The 19,936-nt window shown below is 38.2% G+C and overlaps 1 protein-coding gene across 1 annotated transcript in view; it reads left to right on the top strand.

Moving 5' to 3' along the window:
• CUL5 (cullin 5) overlaps window positions 1-15,723 on the top strand; it is a 33,512-nt gene extending 17,789 nt beyond the window's left edge. The window contains exons 9-19 of the mRNA XM_074916096.1: window positions 1,327-1,457; window positions 2,342-2,449; window positions 3,678-3,742; window positions 5,934-6,066; window positions 6,596-6,727; window positions 7,325-7,448; window positions 8,196-8,371; window positions 8,490-8,651; window positions 9,330-9,448; window positions 10,762-10,885; window positions 12,082-15,723. Of these exons, the coding sequence (XP_074772197.1) occupies window positions 1,327-1,457; window positions 2,342-2,449; window positions 3,678-3,742; window positions 5,934-6,066; window positions 6,596-6,727; window positions 7,325-7,448; window positions 8,196-8,371; window positions 8,490-8,651; window positions 9,330-9,448; window positions 10,762-10,885; window positions 12,082-12,276 (1,469 nt within the window). The 3' untranslated portion in view covers window positions 12,277-15,723. The remainder of the gene's footprint in view (window positions 1-1,326; window positions 1,458-2,341; window positions 2,450-3,677; window positions 3,743-5,933; window positions 6,067-6,595; window positions 6,728-7,324; window positions 7,449-8,195; window positions 8,372-8,489; window positions 8,652-9,329; window positions 9,449-10,761; window positions 10,886-12,081) is intronic.
• Window positions 15,724-19,936: the final 4,213 nt, after the last annotated feature.

The raw sequence follows: 19,936 nt of genomic DNA, 5'->3' as shown, positions 1-19,936 counted from the left end.
TAGCTTTTTGTTTGGTTTTTTTTTTTTTTTTTCCCTGCCATCTCTTCCTCCCTCTCACCCTTTTTTAAAGTACAGATTAAAAGTTCCAGTAGAAGTTGAGTGAGCTTTTTGGACTTAGCCTATGTAAAACAGTGCTGCTGTCATTTACAGCACATCTAAACTGCACTGAGAATACCTCTGACTCCATTTTTTCTGGTTTTTGAAATTCTGTCAGTTGTGAGTTGTCTCTAGTAGCATTGCAAGTTTTTACTGAAGGTAGTTTGTAGTTTTCATTCTTTGATTTGTGTTGTTATGTTCTAAAAGGATTTTTTTTCGTCTCTCTGCATTGCTTTTCTATTTCATTCTGCAGCAGTTGTTGGGATACAGAATTTGATAACATATATTTCATCCTCAGTGGTGGCAGGATCTTGATGTCCCCGACAAAAGTATTGCAGAGGAGAAAACAAAGACAGGGCCTCTGGCTTTTGTCCCTTTTCACAGTAGATACAGCACTGAGGAATGAAGCGAATCTATCAATTTATTTTCTATCAAAAAAAGAATCAGAGTCCATGATCAGTATGTCTGCTTAATTAAGCTGAGTCCTTTGTGTTTAGTTCAGATCTCTGTGGTCTCTCTAAAACAATCTGGTGGCCTTAATCCAGGTGTTCCTTTGCTTTGTCAAGATGATTATTGCTGTTTCTGTACTGTTTTTTTAAGCTGTGTTGATATACCTTCATAAAAAATAGACAAATAAGCCATATAAGTTTTTAAAGTTTTTGAACTGGTAACTTTTAGAAAAACTCAATAAACTTTTTGAAAACAGAAAGGAAAAAAATGCTGTTTATCTTAGTTGGTTTTGGTTACTTTAGAATTTGGCATGCTTTTAATTAAACCAAAACATTTTAGATGGTATTGAAAGATACACAGAGACAGCTCTGTTTGGCTTTAATTTTTTTAAAAAATTATGTTGAATCCATACAATTTCCTGCATGAACTCCTGTAGGCTTCCAACTGAAAGAGACCTATTTTTGCTAGGGATTTTAAGGCAGTTACACTGAGAACCTTGACTTAATCCAAATTGCTATTGACTTTTAGGCACTTTTATTCAAGCTTGTGATATTATCTGCATAAGCAAGTATTACATTGCAATAAGTATTTCTCTTTGCCTTCAGCAGATTCTCCTTGTGGTACCAGAATTAGAACATTATTCAAAACAAGGGATGAATTGGTTTATCAGTTCTTCACATATTCAGTATTGCACTCAAGATATCTCTAGCAGAAATGCAGTATATCTGGGTTTTATATGGGTCTTTGACTGGTTGCTTTATCAGTATTTGTATCTTTCAGAGTTGCATTTAATGTTTTCATTGATGGATAAAGTTCCGAATGGCATAGAGCCCATGCTAAAAGACTTGGAAGAACATATTGTTAGTGCTGGACTTGCAGATATGGTAGCAGCTGCTGAAACAATTACTACTGTAAGTGTATTGTTTTTTAATAAAATAACAATGAAAAAACAAGTTTGCGGAAGTAAACTATTCTCTATTTATAGGACATACATGTAAATGGAAATAATTTTTTGAAGATTTTGTTAAAACATGAAATTTTCATCTGCTGAAAGTTTTAAATGTCTTTAGAATAATATTTTATTCCTTATGTTTTAGCTGTAGCTTTAAGACATGAATCCAGTTTGCAGTAAAGGATATAAGTTAAATGCATGGAATACTTATACAGTAGGATTGTGTTAGCATCTAAATTAAAAAGGTGTAATCAGTTTTTTCAATTCTAACTTTCTGATGAAATTTGAAGATTGCTTTCAATTGTAACTTTCAATTGTTATTGGGAAATTGGGTCATAGGATTTGAATGCTCATACTGAAAATCAAATCCAAAAACTTTGAGCTAAAAAAATAGGATTAATTCCAAAAATTTTGGACTAATAAAAAAAATAGGATCAATTTCCTGTTACAATTGAAGATTGCTACGAGTGGAAATTAAGAGATTTTTTTGCCCACTGTCTCTTTCAGCTTTTTCTCTAGGTCTAGGAGGCCTGAGTATCTGCAGCAATTAGCATGTGCCTTTTATTGGTCCTTGAAAAATTTTTTATTTTAGAAGTTGTTGTACAATATTTGAAAATTACAAATTTTTTTCTACGTATGTTTGTATATTGGAAATACTACCCTGAAAGTCTGTGTTGAGGCTTACATGCTCTAGAGGTTTTTGGTACAGAGAATAAAGATAAAATGTTCATTAATAGTATGTAGATTTGAGGATACTATGTTATTACAGATTAGGCAATTACACATAAACTCACATGGAATTCTATGGAGCCTTGGGTTTTTATTTGATTTTTGCCTCTTTAGGATTCTGAGAAATACGTAGAGCAATTGCTCACATTATTTAATCGATTTAGTAAGTTGGTTAAAGAAGCTTTTCAAGATGATCCAAGATTTCTTACTGCAAGAGATAAGGTATGTGTTTCTGCTGATCATTCCTTTTCTGTTGAAGAATTGTTGTAATTCATATTATGATATCGCTGAAATTCTTCCACCCATTCACTGTTAAATCACAGAATCATCTAGATTGGAAAGGACCTTGAAGATCATCCAGTCCAACCATTAACCTAACACTGACAGTTCCCAACTACACCAGATCCCTCAGCGCTATGTCGACCCGACTCTTAAACACCTCCAGGGATGGGGACTCCACCACCTCCCTGGGCAGCCCATTCCAACGCCTAACAACCCCTTCTGGAAAGAAATGCTTCCTAATATCCAGTCTAAACCTTCCCTGGTGAAACTTGAGGCCATTCCCTCTTGTCCTATCACTTATTACTTGGTTAAAGAGACTCATCCCCAGCTCTCTGCACCCTCCTTTCAGGGAGCTGTAGAGGGCGATGAGGTCTCCCCTCAGCCTCCTCTTCTCCAGACTAAACCCCCCCCAGTTCCCTCAGCCGCTCCCTGTATGACCTGTGCTCCAGACCCTGCACCAGCTCCGTTGCCCTTCTCTGGACACGCTCGAGTCATTCAATGTCCTTTTTGTAGTGAGGGGCCCAAAACTGAACCCAGGAATCGAGGGGCGGCCTCACCAGTGCCGAGGACAGGGGTCAGATCCCTTCCCTGTCCCTGCTGGCCACGGTATTGCTGACACAAGCCAGGATACCATAGAAGCTGTTTCAATATGCAGACTAAAATGTTGGTGAAACTTTCTACTGACTGATTAGCTTTCAATTTGTGTTGTAGTCATGCATAGAGTTGCATTTCTGTTCAGCTTTGTGATGTTGTAGAGCACATCAGGTGATGTTCTTTGTACTGAGCGCCTTAATGTCTGATTCAGCAATATATTTATGTTTAGCATTTACTACATATTTGGATGTAGTCTCATGACTTCAGATACGCAATCTGGTCCATGCAATCCCTTCCTAAGTTTTCATTTAAAGGAAAGTAGTATATTAATGGGAAAAGAGGAAAACACAAAACATCAGTTATTGGGAAATTGGGTCATAGGATTTGAATGCTCATACTGAAAATCAAATCCAAAAACTTTGAGCTAAAAAAATAGGATTAATTCCAAAAATTTTGGACTAATAAAAAAAATAGGATCAATTTCCTGTTACAAAAACCTAAAAAGAGATAAAACCTGTGTGGTTCATGTTAGAGAGAAATTGAGTGAAGTACTAATAATCTAATTATTTTTCAGGCATACAAAGCGGTCGTGAATGATGCTACAATATTTAAACTTGAATTGCCATTGAAGCAAAAAGGGTAAGCCATATAAAATTTATGTGAATCAAGGTTTTTACATTATTAAAAGATTGTGTTTCTCTTTTAAAATACCTCTTCAAAAAGTAACACTATTTAAGAGTAGTTTCTTTGTGGTGTTTGCATTATGGAATTTCAGATGGCTTATCAGCTTCTGGTAAAACACTCTTCACATGGCAGTGGATCAGTGAATAGCAGCCTATTTAAAAAATGTATTTGTAGTAAATGGGGAATCTCTTATTTTGTAGTAGAGTAATGAGTCAGTTTGTTAGCTGAATTTAATAATAGATTCCTGGGTTATTAATTCCGAACACCTGAGCTGTACAACTCTGCTGCAACATCAGTAAAAGTCCTGAGGGACACTGAGGCAGTAATCTTTATGGGAATAATTGCAGCTGATTCAGATGTAACCATCTGCAAGCTGTTTATCACTTACTCTTGTGTCAGCTGTGAGTGCAACCTGCCTGGGTGTTACATTTTTGTTTTGGTGCAGGATTAACGAGGTTAGTTTAAACAGTTTCCAGTAGATTAAGCAGACCTGTGTGACTCAAGAAGAAAGACCATGCTTCTAGCAGCCACACTGCTAACTCAGCCAAGAGAAGGTAGCAGTCAGTTAGTTGATTGTTATCATTTAACATGGGAGGGCCACTTGAGTAGGAATCTGTAAAGTGGTTGGGATTGCTTATATATAGTTTGTAGTCTGATTTACTATGGAAACAAAGTTTATGTAGGTGGGCTTCCAGCTTCTCTTTCCAATTACTTCTAGGGGTGATGCATTAGGGGTGAATTCATATAAATACCTGTTCAGCATTCTGGTTCTTATTCTGCATTTGATTTTGGACTGATGGTAAATCTGGACAGGGAATAGTCTTGCTGTTTTTATGTTACTGGAGGAAGACCTTTACAAAAGATTGGGCCCCTGCTTTGATACTTGGTATAGATATGGGCAAGGTAGAGGAGTGTTTTAGGTCTCTGCTGATATTTTAATTTCCTCTGGCAGCATCCATATCAATACCTCATTCAAACTGTGTTTCACTCCTAAAGCTAAACCTGCCTAGTGGTTTCTTAAAAAGGACCACGATGGCAACAATCGTCTGTTCAGCATTCTTCTTTCCAAGCTCTTTCAAGCTGTCTACATATGCAGTCTGGTTTAAGTAAAATGAAACTTCATCCTGCTTAATTTGTGCCATTAAGTTCAGCCTAAGAATATGGAATTTGTTAATTTTTCATCACTGTCTGGATCTTGAAGACTCCTGTTCAGAGATACCTGGGAATGCATTGGTTAAATAGATAAGGGTTCTGTCTTGTAATAACCAGAAGACTAGTGATCTGCTTTTATGCCAAATGGTTTTTAGGAGGGCAGAAGACACTAGCCTGCAAGCTCTTTATGAATTAAAAAGGACAAACAAGTTGTCTGAGAGTTTTAGTACTGTCTGCACTAGTTGATGAGAGGGTGAGGGAATGAGAACAACACTGGATTCCTGAGCATCCCCACAGCTTCTTACCTGCTGTCTTACCTACTGCCTTTGTTTTGATCCTTTGAGACTTGCAAACAAGTCACATGTCAATTGACACTTGGTGCCATCTGACTGTAGAAAGAGGGGTTGGTCCTTGGCACTGTTCTAGTCACCAATCTAGACACAGGCTCAGAAAGCAACCTTGTGCCTGCATGCATTTTGAAGAACCACAGTCTGTCTGCTGTAGCATTTTCTTGTTCAGCCTTAATCTGTTTTTAATCTCTAAAATGTTAGTTTATACCTGCTATAAAATAATCTTATCCTGTTACTATGTGATGTGTTGGGTTTTGCAGTCTGTGAAATGCAGTGCAGGAGGTTGTTCTTGAGACTTCAGAGATATTGACAAGAGCAGAGAAGCATTTCACTGCAGCACTTGTTAATTCTTTACTGGAATACTTACTGAAATGCCATATTTGGTTGTTTCAACGTAATCCTTCATTCTTAGAGTTTTCAAATTAAAAGCAGTTGGAATGATCAAGCTGTAGAAGCTGTTTGAAAGTGTTTGGTAGTATTTATTTTTTCAAGAAGAAAAGGGAGTTATCCCTAATTTTTGGTTAGTTTAATGAGGATATGAATTCACCACCAGGAAAGAGGGCTCAGTCTCCTTAACAGTGTGGCTACTCCAGAATAGCAAGATTCTATACAGTTTGAAGATACATTGTTGTTCTTTTATTTAGTGTTGGATTGAAAACACAGCCTGAATCCAAATGCCCTGAGCTTCTTGCTAATTACTGTGACATGTTGCTAAGAAAAACACCACTAAGCAAAAAACTAACCTCTGAAGAAATTGAAGCGAAGCTTAAAGAAGTGGTATGTTTTTGCTTTCTACTTCTCAATTATTCTGACGATTGAATTTGTTTTATTTCCTTATGTGGGTGGAGGCCTTGATCTTCAAAAACAGTTATACAATGCGTAATAATAGGGAAAAGAGTTTATTATGTCATCAAGTGTGTGTTTGTCTTATAAATCATGCCATGTTTTATGCCTCTTGTGTCAGTTCACAAAATTAGTATGCTAAATTAATGCCTGTATCAGACTGTAGTGTATCACATTAACTAGTGTTAGTCTAGGAAAAAATACAGGAGACTCTTACATAATGGTGTTAATGTCTTTTCTGATTTAAGAGAAGGGTCTTGATGGTGGACAAATGAAGAAGTTGGAGGTGTGATATTATGAAAAATTCATAGCTGGTACCTGTGATAGTATTAACACAGTTGCTCTTAAGGCAATGTCAAGTAGCCTTTTTCTTCTTCATAGTCTACAGTGGCATTAGATCAGCATTCACAGATTTGTCTGATTGACAATGCATATAAATACATTAAAATTACTTTTTTGACAGCTTTTGGTACTTAAATATGTACAGAATAAAGATGTTTTCATGCGATACCACAAAGCTCACTTAACAAGACGCCTGATATTAGATATATCAGCTGATAGTGAAATTGAAGAGAATATGGTGGAATGGCTCAGAGTAAGTAGTCTGACATCTTTCTTTGTTTGGTTGTGCCACTTGCTTGTGATATTAATGCCCACTCTTGAACTTAGATATCCTATCTTAAATTTTATTGCAATACTTGTAAGTAAAACAGTTTAGCTCTTTTCTAAGAGAAATGTTGATCCTAATAGTGGTAGTGATAGATTTTTAAAGTATTTTGTGTATAATTACCTGAAGGCTTCATATATTCCATATACAAATGAGAAAAATGCAGTGTACTTGTTGTTTAGGTATGTTGAGCTGTGTTCTAATTGTGAAATTTAATGTAGATTAGAATATTATTTGCATGCCTTTAAACATTCCTTCAAATCTCAGAATTTATTGATTCTTTAATACATGCATATGCTCTTCAGCACTTGAATTTCTTTAAAAGAATCATCTTATGCCCTTAAGGGGTAACTGCTTATGATCCGTGCAAAAAAACTTTATTTTGCATTGCATATTAACTGTTACAGTAAAGTGATGATACCTGTGTACTTTAATGCTCTTCATTTTTTGAAGATTATTTTAAAAATAAAGCTTTTTGTTCATAGTTGTCTCTGTCATAGTTTAGTGTTGTGTTTGTTTATACAGGAAGTAGGAATGCCAGCAGACTATGTAAACAAGCTGGCTAGAATGTTCCAGGATATCAAAGTGTCTGAAGACTTGAACCAGGCCTTCAAAGAAATGCATAAAAATAATAAACTTGCTTTACCAGGTATTGTTGTCAAATTATTTGCTGTTTTTCATTTCTCTTAGTGAAAAATAATTCTGTTGAATCTTGAGTTAAAAATTACATCAACTGCAGGTTGAACATAGTCTTCACGGCTTTGTTACCCCTAGACTGGAAGTGTCTGTAGACTCTGCTTTCTCTTACAGTTGCCACTGGAGCTATACAATTCTGTAAGTTATTGTGAGTTTTCATTATAAGCAGTCTTGTAGATACAGACTCCCTGCTCTGGTAGATGAATTCCAAGCAGGGGCTTGAATCAGTATCAACCAGGTGAATTCTGAACTACTACGTTCTTTTATGCCTTCATTATTTTTCATGAGTGCTTCGTGCTGTGCTCCTTCATCTGCCAGCAGAAGAGCTGGGTGCGTGCTATGTAGAGCTTAAATCACATTTCTGAGGTTAAATTTCACTGATGAGAGAGGCTGAGGAACATTCAGATTTGGACCTGCTACTGCTGAAAATCCTTGAGTAGTGCTTACAGGCATCAACTATAAAGTTGCATCAGGGCTTAAGGAGCTCTGCAGAGGAGAGCCAAAAACCCCACAGATTTCAGTCAGTGTTGCTGACAGAAAGCCAGTGGTGCATAAATAGAGTACCTTAATGTTTAAGTAGGTAGACACCCTGCTACTTTCTGAAAATTCAGTCCCCGTAATTGTGTTTACAGTAAAAAAAAAAGCATTTTGTTTGTCTTTTATACCTGGAGATTCATAGAGTTCAGTATTGTCTCTACAGCTGACTCTGTGAATATTAAAATTTTAAATGCTGGTGCCTGGTCCCGAAGTTCTGAAAAAGTGTTTGTCTCGCTGCCCACGGAATTAGAAGATCTCATCCCAGAAGTTGAAGAATTTTATAAAAAGAATCACAGTGGTAGGAAACTGCATTGGCACCACCTCATGTCTAATGGAATTGTAAGTATATAGTTTTTGGTGTATCACCCTCAATGACTGTAGTTTCTGTGTATTTATAATAGTAAGAAAGCTTGTGATCCAGCAAGGCTTACAAGTAAAATTGTCATTCTGTTCACAGATAACATTTAAGAATGAGGTTGGCCAGTATGACTTGGAGGTAACAACATTTCAGCTAGCTGTGCTGTTTGCATGGAACCAAAGACCCAGAGAGAAGATCAGCTTTGAAAATCTTAAACTGGCAACTGAACTCCCTGATGCAGAACTTAGGAGGACTTTATGGGTATTTCCTTTCTCTTGAAACAGATTTCTTCTTGATAATTGTACTCTGAAATACTGGATTAGTATTTTTAAAGCACTGTCAGTTAACACTTTGAAATTGAAATGTGAATGCCTTTCTTGCTAATTAACCAGTTGTAATGCTGGCTCCTTACACTACTGCTGAGCAGACACAGCTGTTACATTAACACATTCTCTCTACCAGTATTATTGAACTTAAGTTTTTGGAAACGGCAAGATCTTTTTGACCATATGCTGCCTAAAGCACACAGTTATGATTGTGATTTGTGGTGTGGGACAGGTCTAATTCTAGGAAATCAGTGGCACCTGATAAATACATGTTCCTTAAAAATAACGTCAGTGTTTGCTCTATTAGACTTTTAATTATTGAGCTCAAGAATAAAGAGAGAAATCATGTAAATCAGACTTAACACCACTTCTGTAGCTGTGAGTTTGTGCATTTTACTTACGCTAAGCCATTTCAGAAGGAGATTTGGTAAACTGTGTCCCCTCTCTGGTTTTACTAGTATCTTTGCGTTGCCCTTCAGCAGCTTCAAAAGCAGCTGCGTGGTTCCCTCACTACAGTCTGCACAGCAGTGAGCTATGTTCTTAAAAAGTAATTGTTTCCATTTAGAAAGTCTGGTGTTTTATTTTCATTCTTTCCCCCCCCTTTTCTCTGTAGTCTCTTGTAGCATTTCCAAAGCTGAAACGTCAGGTTTTATTGTATGAACCTCAAGTCAATTCACCCAAAGACTTTACAGAAGGAACCCTCTTCTCGGTGAACCAGGAGTTCAGTTTAATGTAAGATGATGTTTGAAAAGTAAAATAATAATGTACTAATCTATAATTAAAGGAATTCACTTTAAGTTAACCTCCATCCTTGAAAGTTTTCAAGATTCAGCTAGACATATGCTTTGTTGCCCTTAATTCTCACTTAGTTTTGGTGATAGTCATGCTTCAAGTTGGTGGTTGGACTAGATGACCTCCAGCAGCCACTTCAGACCAATGTTTCTATGATGCTGTTTTCTGAGAAATTAAATTTCTTAAACACCATAGGATGAGGTGCAAAATCAGATGTTTTGCTATCTTCCTGTTATTAATGAGCCCATAAAATTTCATATAGGAAGATTGCCACGTAAGCAGAGCACTAGTGCTGTATTGATTACACACACAGAGTTTCAACACCGAAGTGCTAAGTTAAAAAAGGAAGTGATACTGCTTAATAATGTGGTATGCTGTCAAAAGTTGGACATTTTGGTGTGGCTCTCACCGGAGAGGAGTGTCTTAATTTCAGTGAGAATTGCGTTGCTCTTTTACTGGTGCTTTGAAATCCTTAAGAACATAAGATAGTATAAAGAGAGAATATCTAAATGGTCTGTAACATTCAGCATGTTTTATTTTGGGTTTTGCCTCTCTCTATGACTATGATTAGAACTGTCTCCTTTATAGCAACCTCAGATTCTAGGCCTCATTCTTAGTAGCAGCTGGACATCTGGATCTGTGGAGAGGGAGAGAGGTGATGAATCTGCTTTCCTGGGGCTTTTGTTCTTGCAAACATTGGGCCATGATGTTTCATCCTGTCATCAGGACTGTGATCTGCAGGAAATTATGAGAGGTCCTGACAGAAGGGACAGGCTGTACAGAAAGTGTGGGTGACCGCTGGAGAATGCCATCAGCTTTCTTTGTTACAGTAGCTGGTGTTTGTCCCTTATTTCTGCTAGACAGACAGTTCTTTTGATGGAATATTAACTAGTCCAATTTCCTGAACTTTGTTGTAAAAACTTCCTCCAAAGAACTCTAGTTTTATATAACTAAACTGAAATGTATTTCTCTGAAATTTTATTCTTGAAAACTTAGTGCTATTTTAAACTTTGGATGCTGTCAGTTCCAGCTGATGGATTTTCTGTAATGCCAGTGTATTCAGGTTTTATTGTGTGGAGATACGGATAATTAGTTTTGGTTTGTTAGCCAGCTATCTTAGTGCTGCAATGCGAGTAGCCTATAAATATCTGATATGTGATGGTACTTCTTGCTGCTGTAATTTAAGTTTAACAGGAATTCCTTAATTGAAAATGTATTTTTTTGCTTATCTTCATACAATACAACTTTTTCAGAAAAAACGCTAAAGTTCAGAAAAGGGGCAAGATAAATTTGATTGGTCGATTACAACTTACTACAGAGAGAATGCGGGAAGAGGAAAATGAAGGAATAGTCCAGCTAAGAATATTGCGAACCCAGGCAAGTACACTGCCAGAGGAATTACAAAACTTCCTATTTCTCTTGTACCCTGTTGTATTACTACTGAGGCATGCTGTCCGCATGTAGATATTGATGTATGCAATGAATGCTTTTGAATCCCACTAGAACTGACTTTGGCTATTTGGTGTAGATCCTTTGTGAATACTGGATTTTGCCTGTATGTTTTTTGTGCACTTGCAGTTATCAGCCTCCTGTTCTGATGTATCAGGTCATCATTTTTAAAGAGGACAAAGCAGATATTAAGCGATGAAGGCATAACAGTGTAGTGGTGGGTGGCAGCAGCAGATAGTAAAGTTGACTGACGAGCCACAAACATCAATAGACAGTATTGTTGATCTTGAGATCTCTCTGACTGCCCTGTATGAAGATAGTAATCTTAGAGATGTGATCGTGCTTTAGTAGTAGCAGTATGAGTTTTTGAGAAGCCTTCTCTTTAGAGGGAAAGTTTGTAAGTACATCTTAAATGCACGAACTGTAGCTTCCTGCGTTATGGTTGGTTGTCCTTCAGGCAGATACTCATGTCAGATCTTTTGAGCTGACAGCTCAAAAAAAAAAAACCCAACCTAATTTTTTTTGGGCATCGGAGATCATTACCTACCATGGAGTCTCAAAAATCCCATCTTACCTTAAAACTGCAGGTCTGTTCTATCAGTCAGATTAGATTCCAGGCCATGTGCATTGTTAATTGTACCACCTGATTTAATATCTTGGCCATGCTTCCAGCAGACAGATTAATGCCTGGTTGTATTTATGAAAGGAGAGCTCCTTGTGATTTCCAGTTTGACATTAAGCTTGCATTTCATGAGGTATTCACAAGGTATATCACAAGTCACCCTGGAAAAGGACGACTTCTGCTCAGAGAGTGAATGAACATTAGATTTTAGTGAGTAATTAACACTCTAGGTATTTAACTGCAGATTCTCCTTTGGCTGGACTTGTCTTATCTCTCGCATCTTGCCAGTGCTTCATTTTTTTCCTTTATCAACTTCTTTGTAAAAGCAGTCTAGTATCTACTTAGTCTAAGAAATGCAGCATGTATCTGATTTTTAAGGAGAAAATACAGACTTGTTGCTATCTTGCCATACTAGGAGCCCTGTATTAATGCTGTTTTCACTTTCTCCCTTCACCCAGGCATTTAATTTTTTTTTTTTTTTTTTTGTCTTGTCCCCTACCAGGAGGCTATCATCCAAATAATGAAGATGCGGAAGAAAATTACTAATGCCCAGCTTCAGACTGAACTGGTAGAAATATTGAAAAACATGTTCTTGCCACAAAAGAAAATGATAAAAGAGCAAATTGAGTGGCTTATAGAGCACAAATATATCAGAAGAGATGAGTCGGATATCAACACCTTCATATATATGGCATAATTTGAGGACTTTGCAGGATGTTGAGAACATAAATGGAGGGGTGCTTGGACAGACAGCTGCAACAGTTTGTGCTGCAGAAGGACTTGTTTTGACTTTCGTTACGTATTAAAATCCCTGCCTTACCTTACAGAGGACTCTATTTTGCCAATCTCTTTCAGCTAGCATGATGGCATTCCCTTCATGTTGCACACTTTTAACAGCATGCTGTTTTGTGGGAAACTTGCATTCATGAAGAGCCCATTGTGAACTTTTTAAAGTAGATTTGATTTACACACACCAGGAAGAATACAGGTTTGGGTTTTTAGATGACCAGTACTTGCACAAGGAGAAAATATTCAAATATTCATGCACTGAGGAACTGCTATTAGTTTTGTTTTCGGTTTGGGGGTTTTTTTGGTTTGTTTGTTTCTCTTTTTTTAATGCAATTAGGACTAGAAGTAGCACTTTCACTTTTGTGTTTTGGATCAACGGAGTAATGTACTGTCCACCTTTTGATCCTTTATATGTAATAACATTTGAGAGACACAAACGCATCACAACTGATACGCATTTGTTACAGCTAAAACCTGTTGGCTAGAGCAGTGCTTCAATCTAGTAACTGGATGTTAATAATTGACAAATAAGTGACAAAAATAATTCCAAGTCATGGGTGATATTTTTCCTTAAGCAGGAGATCATTGTTTTTAAATTGTTTGCTGTAAACAAGTGGATATACATTATTTGTTACCTTATTTGGACAGCCGATTTGCTACAATCCTTTTTGAGAAGGTAAAGCTTTCTTGAATGATACTTCACTTCAAAGGCAGTTTTCGTGGGTGGGCCTGTTATACTAAACAGAAATATTAAGTGTATTTCCTTGTACATTTAATATTTGTATTCCAAATATTTAAGTATGACTATATATATATCTGAATGCATTAAAAATAATTGATGCACAATTCCCCCCAAAAGAAAATAACACTTGAAGATCCCTGTACTAATTCCTTATTGGTAAATTTACAGATACATGCAAGGCTAATCCAATTTGACTGGTTTATTCCTTAGAATCATCTTTCTATGAAAAACCCTCTGCTTTTTATTTTGAAACTGGCAGGGTAGAAAATACATTTCTAATGAAATGGTAAAAAGCTAAGGAAAAATACCTTGTTTAGTGTATGCAGAGAGAGTGCCAAATACACATCAGGAATTTCAACTTTTTAATGTTACCTCTTCTGTTTTCAATCATCTGAAGTAGTTGTTTGGCACTGCCTGCCTCTCTGCTATTCTGAAAGGTCCTAGCATGTACTGGACTGATAACATGAATCACTGGAGCAGAGTGCCTCTCTTGGGACAAAAGGTAAGTTGCACTTTACTCAGTTCTGTATATTCTTCTATAAATCGCAACTGCGCGAATATTGTTAATTAACCAGTTCAAGTACAACTTCTAAAGGTCTGACTGTCCTTGATGATTGAAAGGGCGAAGAGGATGCAATTAACGTTAATCAAAAAAGAAAACCTTCCAGTAAGTAAGAGGAGGAGTTTTGCTTTCACATGGTTGCAGTAAAGTTTACAGTAAGAGTGGTTTAAAAGCAAACTACAAGAATGGCTGTTTGCACCCTTAAACAAGGCTGCATGCTGTTACTCGTGTAAATGCCAATGTGGCTGCCTGAGAACAGTGTGTACTTGGACATTTGAGTAGGAAATTTTTGGTAGTGAGGGTTTCATGACCAAGAGATGGAGGGAAATTGAGACCTGGCTGGTTACAATTGATTGAAATCCCACAGCTTATGTTACATGCTTTTGTTGATACCCAAAAGTGGATGCTGTTGAAAAGTAATCTTTTCTGTTGGCCCTGTGGTGTTGCAGTTCAGAACCAAAAGCAAGTGATGCTCCGTGTAATTAACCAGTAAAACTATTTGAACATTAAAACCCAAATTCTAATAAAATTTGTACTGCAAGACGTTCAGTCTTTGTAACTTAAAAGTAGTAAGTGCTCACTTGGGGTAATTAGAGGGAAACATGACAGTCTGAGCGCACTCGTCAACATTAAAAAATTCCAGCCCGTAACCATAGAAAAGCAGGTGTGAAATTGTCTTGCAGAAGGAGCTGCAAAGGGGGTAATGCTGATTTTTGAAGCCATTGATTTAGATTTGAGGGAGAAGTTTAAGAGAATGCATCTCAGATACTCTGGCTTCCTAAACAGTTGTGTATGCAGGAAGCAGGTTGCTCAAAGCTAAGGAGCTACACGTTCCCTCAGCTAATAAATATAAAATAATACAACCTAAATGTTACCTATATATTTCTCAATGCCTGGGATGCAGAAATAGAATTGGTAATGTGCCTAAGACATGGTCATTTTTCTTTAAATATGTACCGGAAATGGATGTTGGGTTTTTTATTAAATCTGAGACTCACACCAGCAAATCTGTTAAAGATGCAGAATCACGTTTAGCGTCCTTCATCAGGTCATTTTCACCAGTATGCACTTAAAACTAGTATCACCTGGGGCACAGGGAAATATCTGGGGTGAACTGTTCTTTTGGGGAGGGTAGAGTTCATATCTAAATGAAAATGAACTATTCTTCACTTGCAATATGGCAACAACGCACTTTTAAGGCTGCAATTTTTAGCTATGAATATGTATGTCCAAAGACCTAGCTTAAAGAGGTGCTGCATCTGAAAAACATGTTGCCACACACACTGCCACGGTGAATAGCTCTGAAATGAAATCTGGTGTAGAAGAGGGGGGGGGGGGAAATCACTCTTAATGGGTTTAATTAAGACATACTGTTAAACCTTTCTCTGTCCCAACAACTTGATGAGGATCTCAGTTTCAATTCTGAAGTCTTCCATTTTCCTGTTTCCATAGTTGGTGTCCCTAGCTTCTATTTTTACTCATCTATCTTTCATTTGTTATGACTGTAATGCAATTACATTTCCAAATGACAATGTGACTTCCTCATTTTCACCTTTTTAAAGTTAATATAAATGTTTTGAATATTCACATTGCATTTATTTGCATTGGGATGCCATTGTCCTGTAAAGTGCAAATTTTAAAAATACAATTGGCAAAAAGATTTGATAGTTTTACAGAAAGATTTGCTATCTTAAACTCAAACTGTTTTCTATTTTCATCTAAATGACTGGGATGCTATCTTTGTAATTCTTTGAGGTCATATTTGTGAAATAAACAATACATGAAAGCTTTCCTGTCATATACACTATATGTAGTCTGGAGTGTTGAGCAAACTTGAGTTCCTGAGTTGTACTATCTTATCTACGTATGGTATTTACAATTTTGAATGTGTGCCACTACCAAGATAATAATGCTGTACAATTTTGAATGGTGGTAGTTTCTGTATGGCAGTCCAGCTGAACTATTTTGATGTACTGCTTAATTTTTGAATTTTATTTTTTAAGTTGTATAATTTATTTTCTTGCAAAATAAAAATGTAATATAAAAAACTATTCATTTAGCAAGGTATTTTGGCGTCTTCCCCTGCAAAATTTTTAAGTTGAATTCAGGTGCTGCTCCTTGAAAATGCTGCTGTATGAAATTTGCCGGATTCCGAGTCCCAAAGTCTGTTATGATCAGAATACTTCAAAAAGGTAAAGACTTCCAGTTTTTTACTTGTTATGATTTTTCAGGTACTTAAGGTTATATGTAGAACTGTTTCACCTTTCAAACTCTATTTGAAGGTGAGCTGTAGTCTTTCAGTTTAAATGTATCAAAGCCTGTTGTGCCAAAAATGGCTGAAGGTGCCTGACTTCGTTCATAGCGTTTTTTAAAAAGGGTTTTGTGTCTCTGTAATTACTGGGATGTACTTGAATTGCTGAGGGTTTTGGTTGATTTGTCTCTGAAATTACTTATAAATGAGTGTCACTGAAAATTACTGGTGACACCAGATTGTTGGGACCTTCAGGTACTTGATCCTGCAGTAAACAGTGTTGTGGGAACGGTCGACTGCGTGAAGGAGTGCTTTTACTGTAATGGCTTTTCTTCTCTGCTTGTCCTTGCCTTTTAATGTGAATTGCTTTTTACATTTCAACTCGTTTTTTTCCTTAAGTGCCCCAGCCAGTGTTGTGCTTTCTGATACATGCGAAGGTTAGAACTATTTGTATGGAATAAATAAATTTTTGAGTGACTATTCAGTGTGCACGGCAATTTGCAGACTGGCAGCTCTTGCAGGCAGAATTTACAAGAATCGGAATTATTTCCAATTTTTTTCCTCTGTTAGGGCAAAGTGTAATCTTCCACAGCCGTGGTTTTCCAGATGCAGTTGTTCTCTAGAAATAAGCCAGTTATCACAGGAGTTACTTAGCTGAATGAACTTATACCAGTGAAAATTGATTGCAGTTTAGGTAGAATCATTGACCTAAATGGCTCCAAACCTGCTGCATTCTTCTGGCTTTATTTTTTACTTTGTTTGCTTTACGTGTCAACATACAATCAGAGAATCATAAAATTGTTTAGGTTGGAAAAGACCTTTAAGATCATTGAGTCCAACCATAAACCTTACACTGCCAAGTCCACCACTAAACCACGTCCCTAAGCACCACATCTACACATCTTTTAAATACCTCCAGGGATGGTGACAAACACTTCCCTGGGCAACCTGTTCCAATGCTTCACCTTTTTGGTGAAGAAATTTTTCCTAATATCGAATCTAAACCTGCCCTGGCACAACTTGAGGGCATTTCCTCTTGTCCAATTCTTGCTACTTGGGAGAAGAGAATGAGACCCACCTTGCTACAACCACCTTTCAGGTAGTTGTAGAGAGTGATAAGGTCTCCCCTCATCCGTCTTTTCTCCAGGCTAAACAACCCCAGCTCCCTCAGCTGCTCCTCATAAGATGTGTGCTCTAGACCCTCTCTCTAGACAATCTCAACATCTCTCTCTAGGTGTAGGCATGGTGCCTGCATTTCATCCTCATTTATTCTAGTGAAGGAGACCCAATATGTACCTTCAGTTGGATCCTGCGCTCCAACTCTTGTGAGCTATCTGAAACACCTGTAAGAGAGAATGGTTGGGGGCGTGTAGGCTGCTGCTTTGATCTGCTGATCTGGGGCATGGTCAAAGCGAATCTCATCTCCTGAGCTAAGGAAGAGCAGCACAGTGTGGTTGGTTTTAATAACCCAAAAGACTGAAAGTTAGCAATGAAGTTAGTCCATTATAGCTGTTCATGGTGAGAAGAAATGCTGAAAGAATTAAATAAGTGAATGCGATATTGTTTTCTTTCCGGTTTTAAGACCGGGTACATACAGCTTGGGATTTGCCATCTGTTGTAGTCACTGATTTCTACTGCTGAAAACATAAAGGAAATTACAACACCTCCTGCATTTTTTGTGGCAGGCAGTTAGAATTTATCTCAAGCTACGGTACATATGCAGGATTTATTGCACCAAACAGGTATGCTCAGTAACGCCCCCCGGCCCAGATGAAATTCAGTCAGCCAGCACTTCTAAAGGAATGGAGGTGTGAAACAGAGCTGCAGGCCAAGGTGTGTCACCTAGTGCTAGAACCAGCTTCGGTGCCAGGGGACTGGTGAGTTGCCAGCATCTTTTGACTAGGTTCCACACCAAATGGTATGAAGGAAACCAAATTGCCATGGAGCTGGGGAAGGTAGGGCTCCAGCGGGAGGAGGAGACTACAAATGTGGATGTGACTGAGCTTTACAAAAGCAGGCAGAGTTGGGCAGAACTGTTTTCATAAAATCTTAGAACATCAGCATTAGGGCTACTTGATAAAATCAGCAGAAGATTGGTTTAAAACCCTAAAAGAGGACTTGTTTGCAGGAGATGCTGGGGATGCAGATCACAGGTATCAACAGGTTCAAAAAGGGTTGGACAACTTCATGGGTAACAGGTAATAAAGCCAAGCCTATACTATGTAACATCACTGAACAGTGAAGGTGGATGCTGGGGAAGTCCCAGAGAAAGTGCCCTGGCTCTTCTGCTCAGCCTCGAGCAGTGGCTGTAGGATGTGCTCCTCTTCTCCTAATCCCTACTGAGCTCTTGAATTCTGCATGTGAATTATACTGAAAAATCTTAAAACCCTCACAGAGGAAAGGGGCTAAAGATGGAGGGGAGGGGGCCGGGGGGGTGGGAGGTAATTGACCAGAGGCAGCAACAGGTGCAGGGGCAGAGGAGGAATATGTATGAACATCGCTGGACCAGGGCCAAATATGTAAAACGGGAGCACCCTTGTCAGTGCTCACCATCTGGAGGTGTGCAAGCAGCCCCTGTCCACTGCTTCGGGGGAGGAACGCAGATCCCACAGATAAAATGATTTTTCCTATTGCCCCGCCAGCTTCCTCCTGCTGGTGGTGTGAACGGCCGTTTGGCCGGGGCTAGGAGGCAGCTGGCGAGGGCATCCTGCCACCGGTGTAGGGGCAGGACGGAGAGGGTGTAAATAAGCAGATGTGGGGGAAAGTGCAGCCCGAACTGCTGGGAGAGGGACTGCACCATAGTGTGGCTTGGAGCACTCCCATGCGCACAGGAAATCCTGGCTGGAATGGATTTTTGTTTCACCTATTAAAGGCATTCTTTCTGTATTTTTTTTTTTATACTGCATTAAAGGATTTGTATCCTGAAATAAATATATTTAACTGTTGGGAGGAGATACTTCTCTTCATTTAGCTTCTGTATGCACTGGAGTTCTTATGCAGCTTCAGACTAACTTTAATGTTATTTCAAGGATATCTGTCATCTTGTTGAAGACTTGAAGTTGCAGAACAATTAAATAATTTTTTTATAGTGCTCTGTTGTATTTTATGAATTCCCACACAGCTAATACTTACATTGCTGAAAACTGGTAAATTACCCAATAACCTTGTTACCCTTTAGGCCAGGGATGTGATGGTCTGTACACTATGACAGTCCTATTTCAGCAGTGTTGTAACCAGAAGACCATTGTACATAAGGGAGTTAGTGACCCACATGGCAGTTAACCTGAGAAGGCGCAGGTTATGTTGCAGTACAGGCTATGCTGTGCTCTGGTGCAGGTGCAGCTTGGCCTTCGGGCCACAGAAAATACTTGGCCAGGTAATTGTAACCTGTAGGAGCTCCCTCCTGGCACTGGCAATCGCAGCACCTGCATGTTGTCTTTATCTGAAAGTGAAGCAGTGTGTTTTTGTGTGAGCATCCTTTTGTTTGACAGCAGCAATGATGACCAGGGTGGTTTTCTTCTCAGAAGATCCTACAAACCAAAACACTGGGGAATCTCTCCACAGATGGGATCTGCATCACGAGCTGTTCCCTGACTGGAGGTGTGTCTGATGCTGCAGAGCTTGGGATTCCCAGCATCCAAAGGGAGGTAAGATTGTCTTTATTGTCCTCTTTCTAATTCTTGTATGAGCTCCAATAAAGGGGCTATTAAGATGTCTGGGTGTCCAAGTTCCTTTCTGGCTAATACAAATGTTAGTCCTTGTGCATTAGCACCTTGTATTCCTGATAAAGGGCCGTATACTTCAGGAGTAAAGGCAAAGTTAAGTAAGAGATTTCTCCCCCCTTTTTTTTTTTCCCCTATATGTTTTTGTCATTACTCATTTCTGAAAAGCATCCTCACCCAAGTGTCTAAGTTGAACATCTTTCCTGTATGAGACATACGTATTTTCAGGGTAAAATCTTCAGTTCTTCCTGAGTCAATATTTGTCAGTTCCTGTGTTATCTCTGGTTTGTA

This window comes from Athene noctua, chromosome 1 (genome assembly GCF_965140245.1).
Source record: "Athene noctua chromosome 1, bAthNoc1.hap1.1, whole genome shotgun sequence".
Taxonomy (NCBI): domain Eukaryota; kingdom Metazoa; phylum Chordata; class Aves; order Strigiformes; family Strigidae; genus Athene; species Athene noctua.
This window is presented reverse-complemented; position numbering and strand designations above follow the sequence as displayed.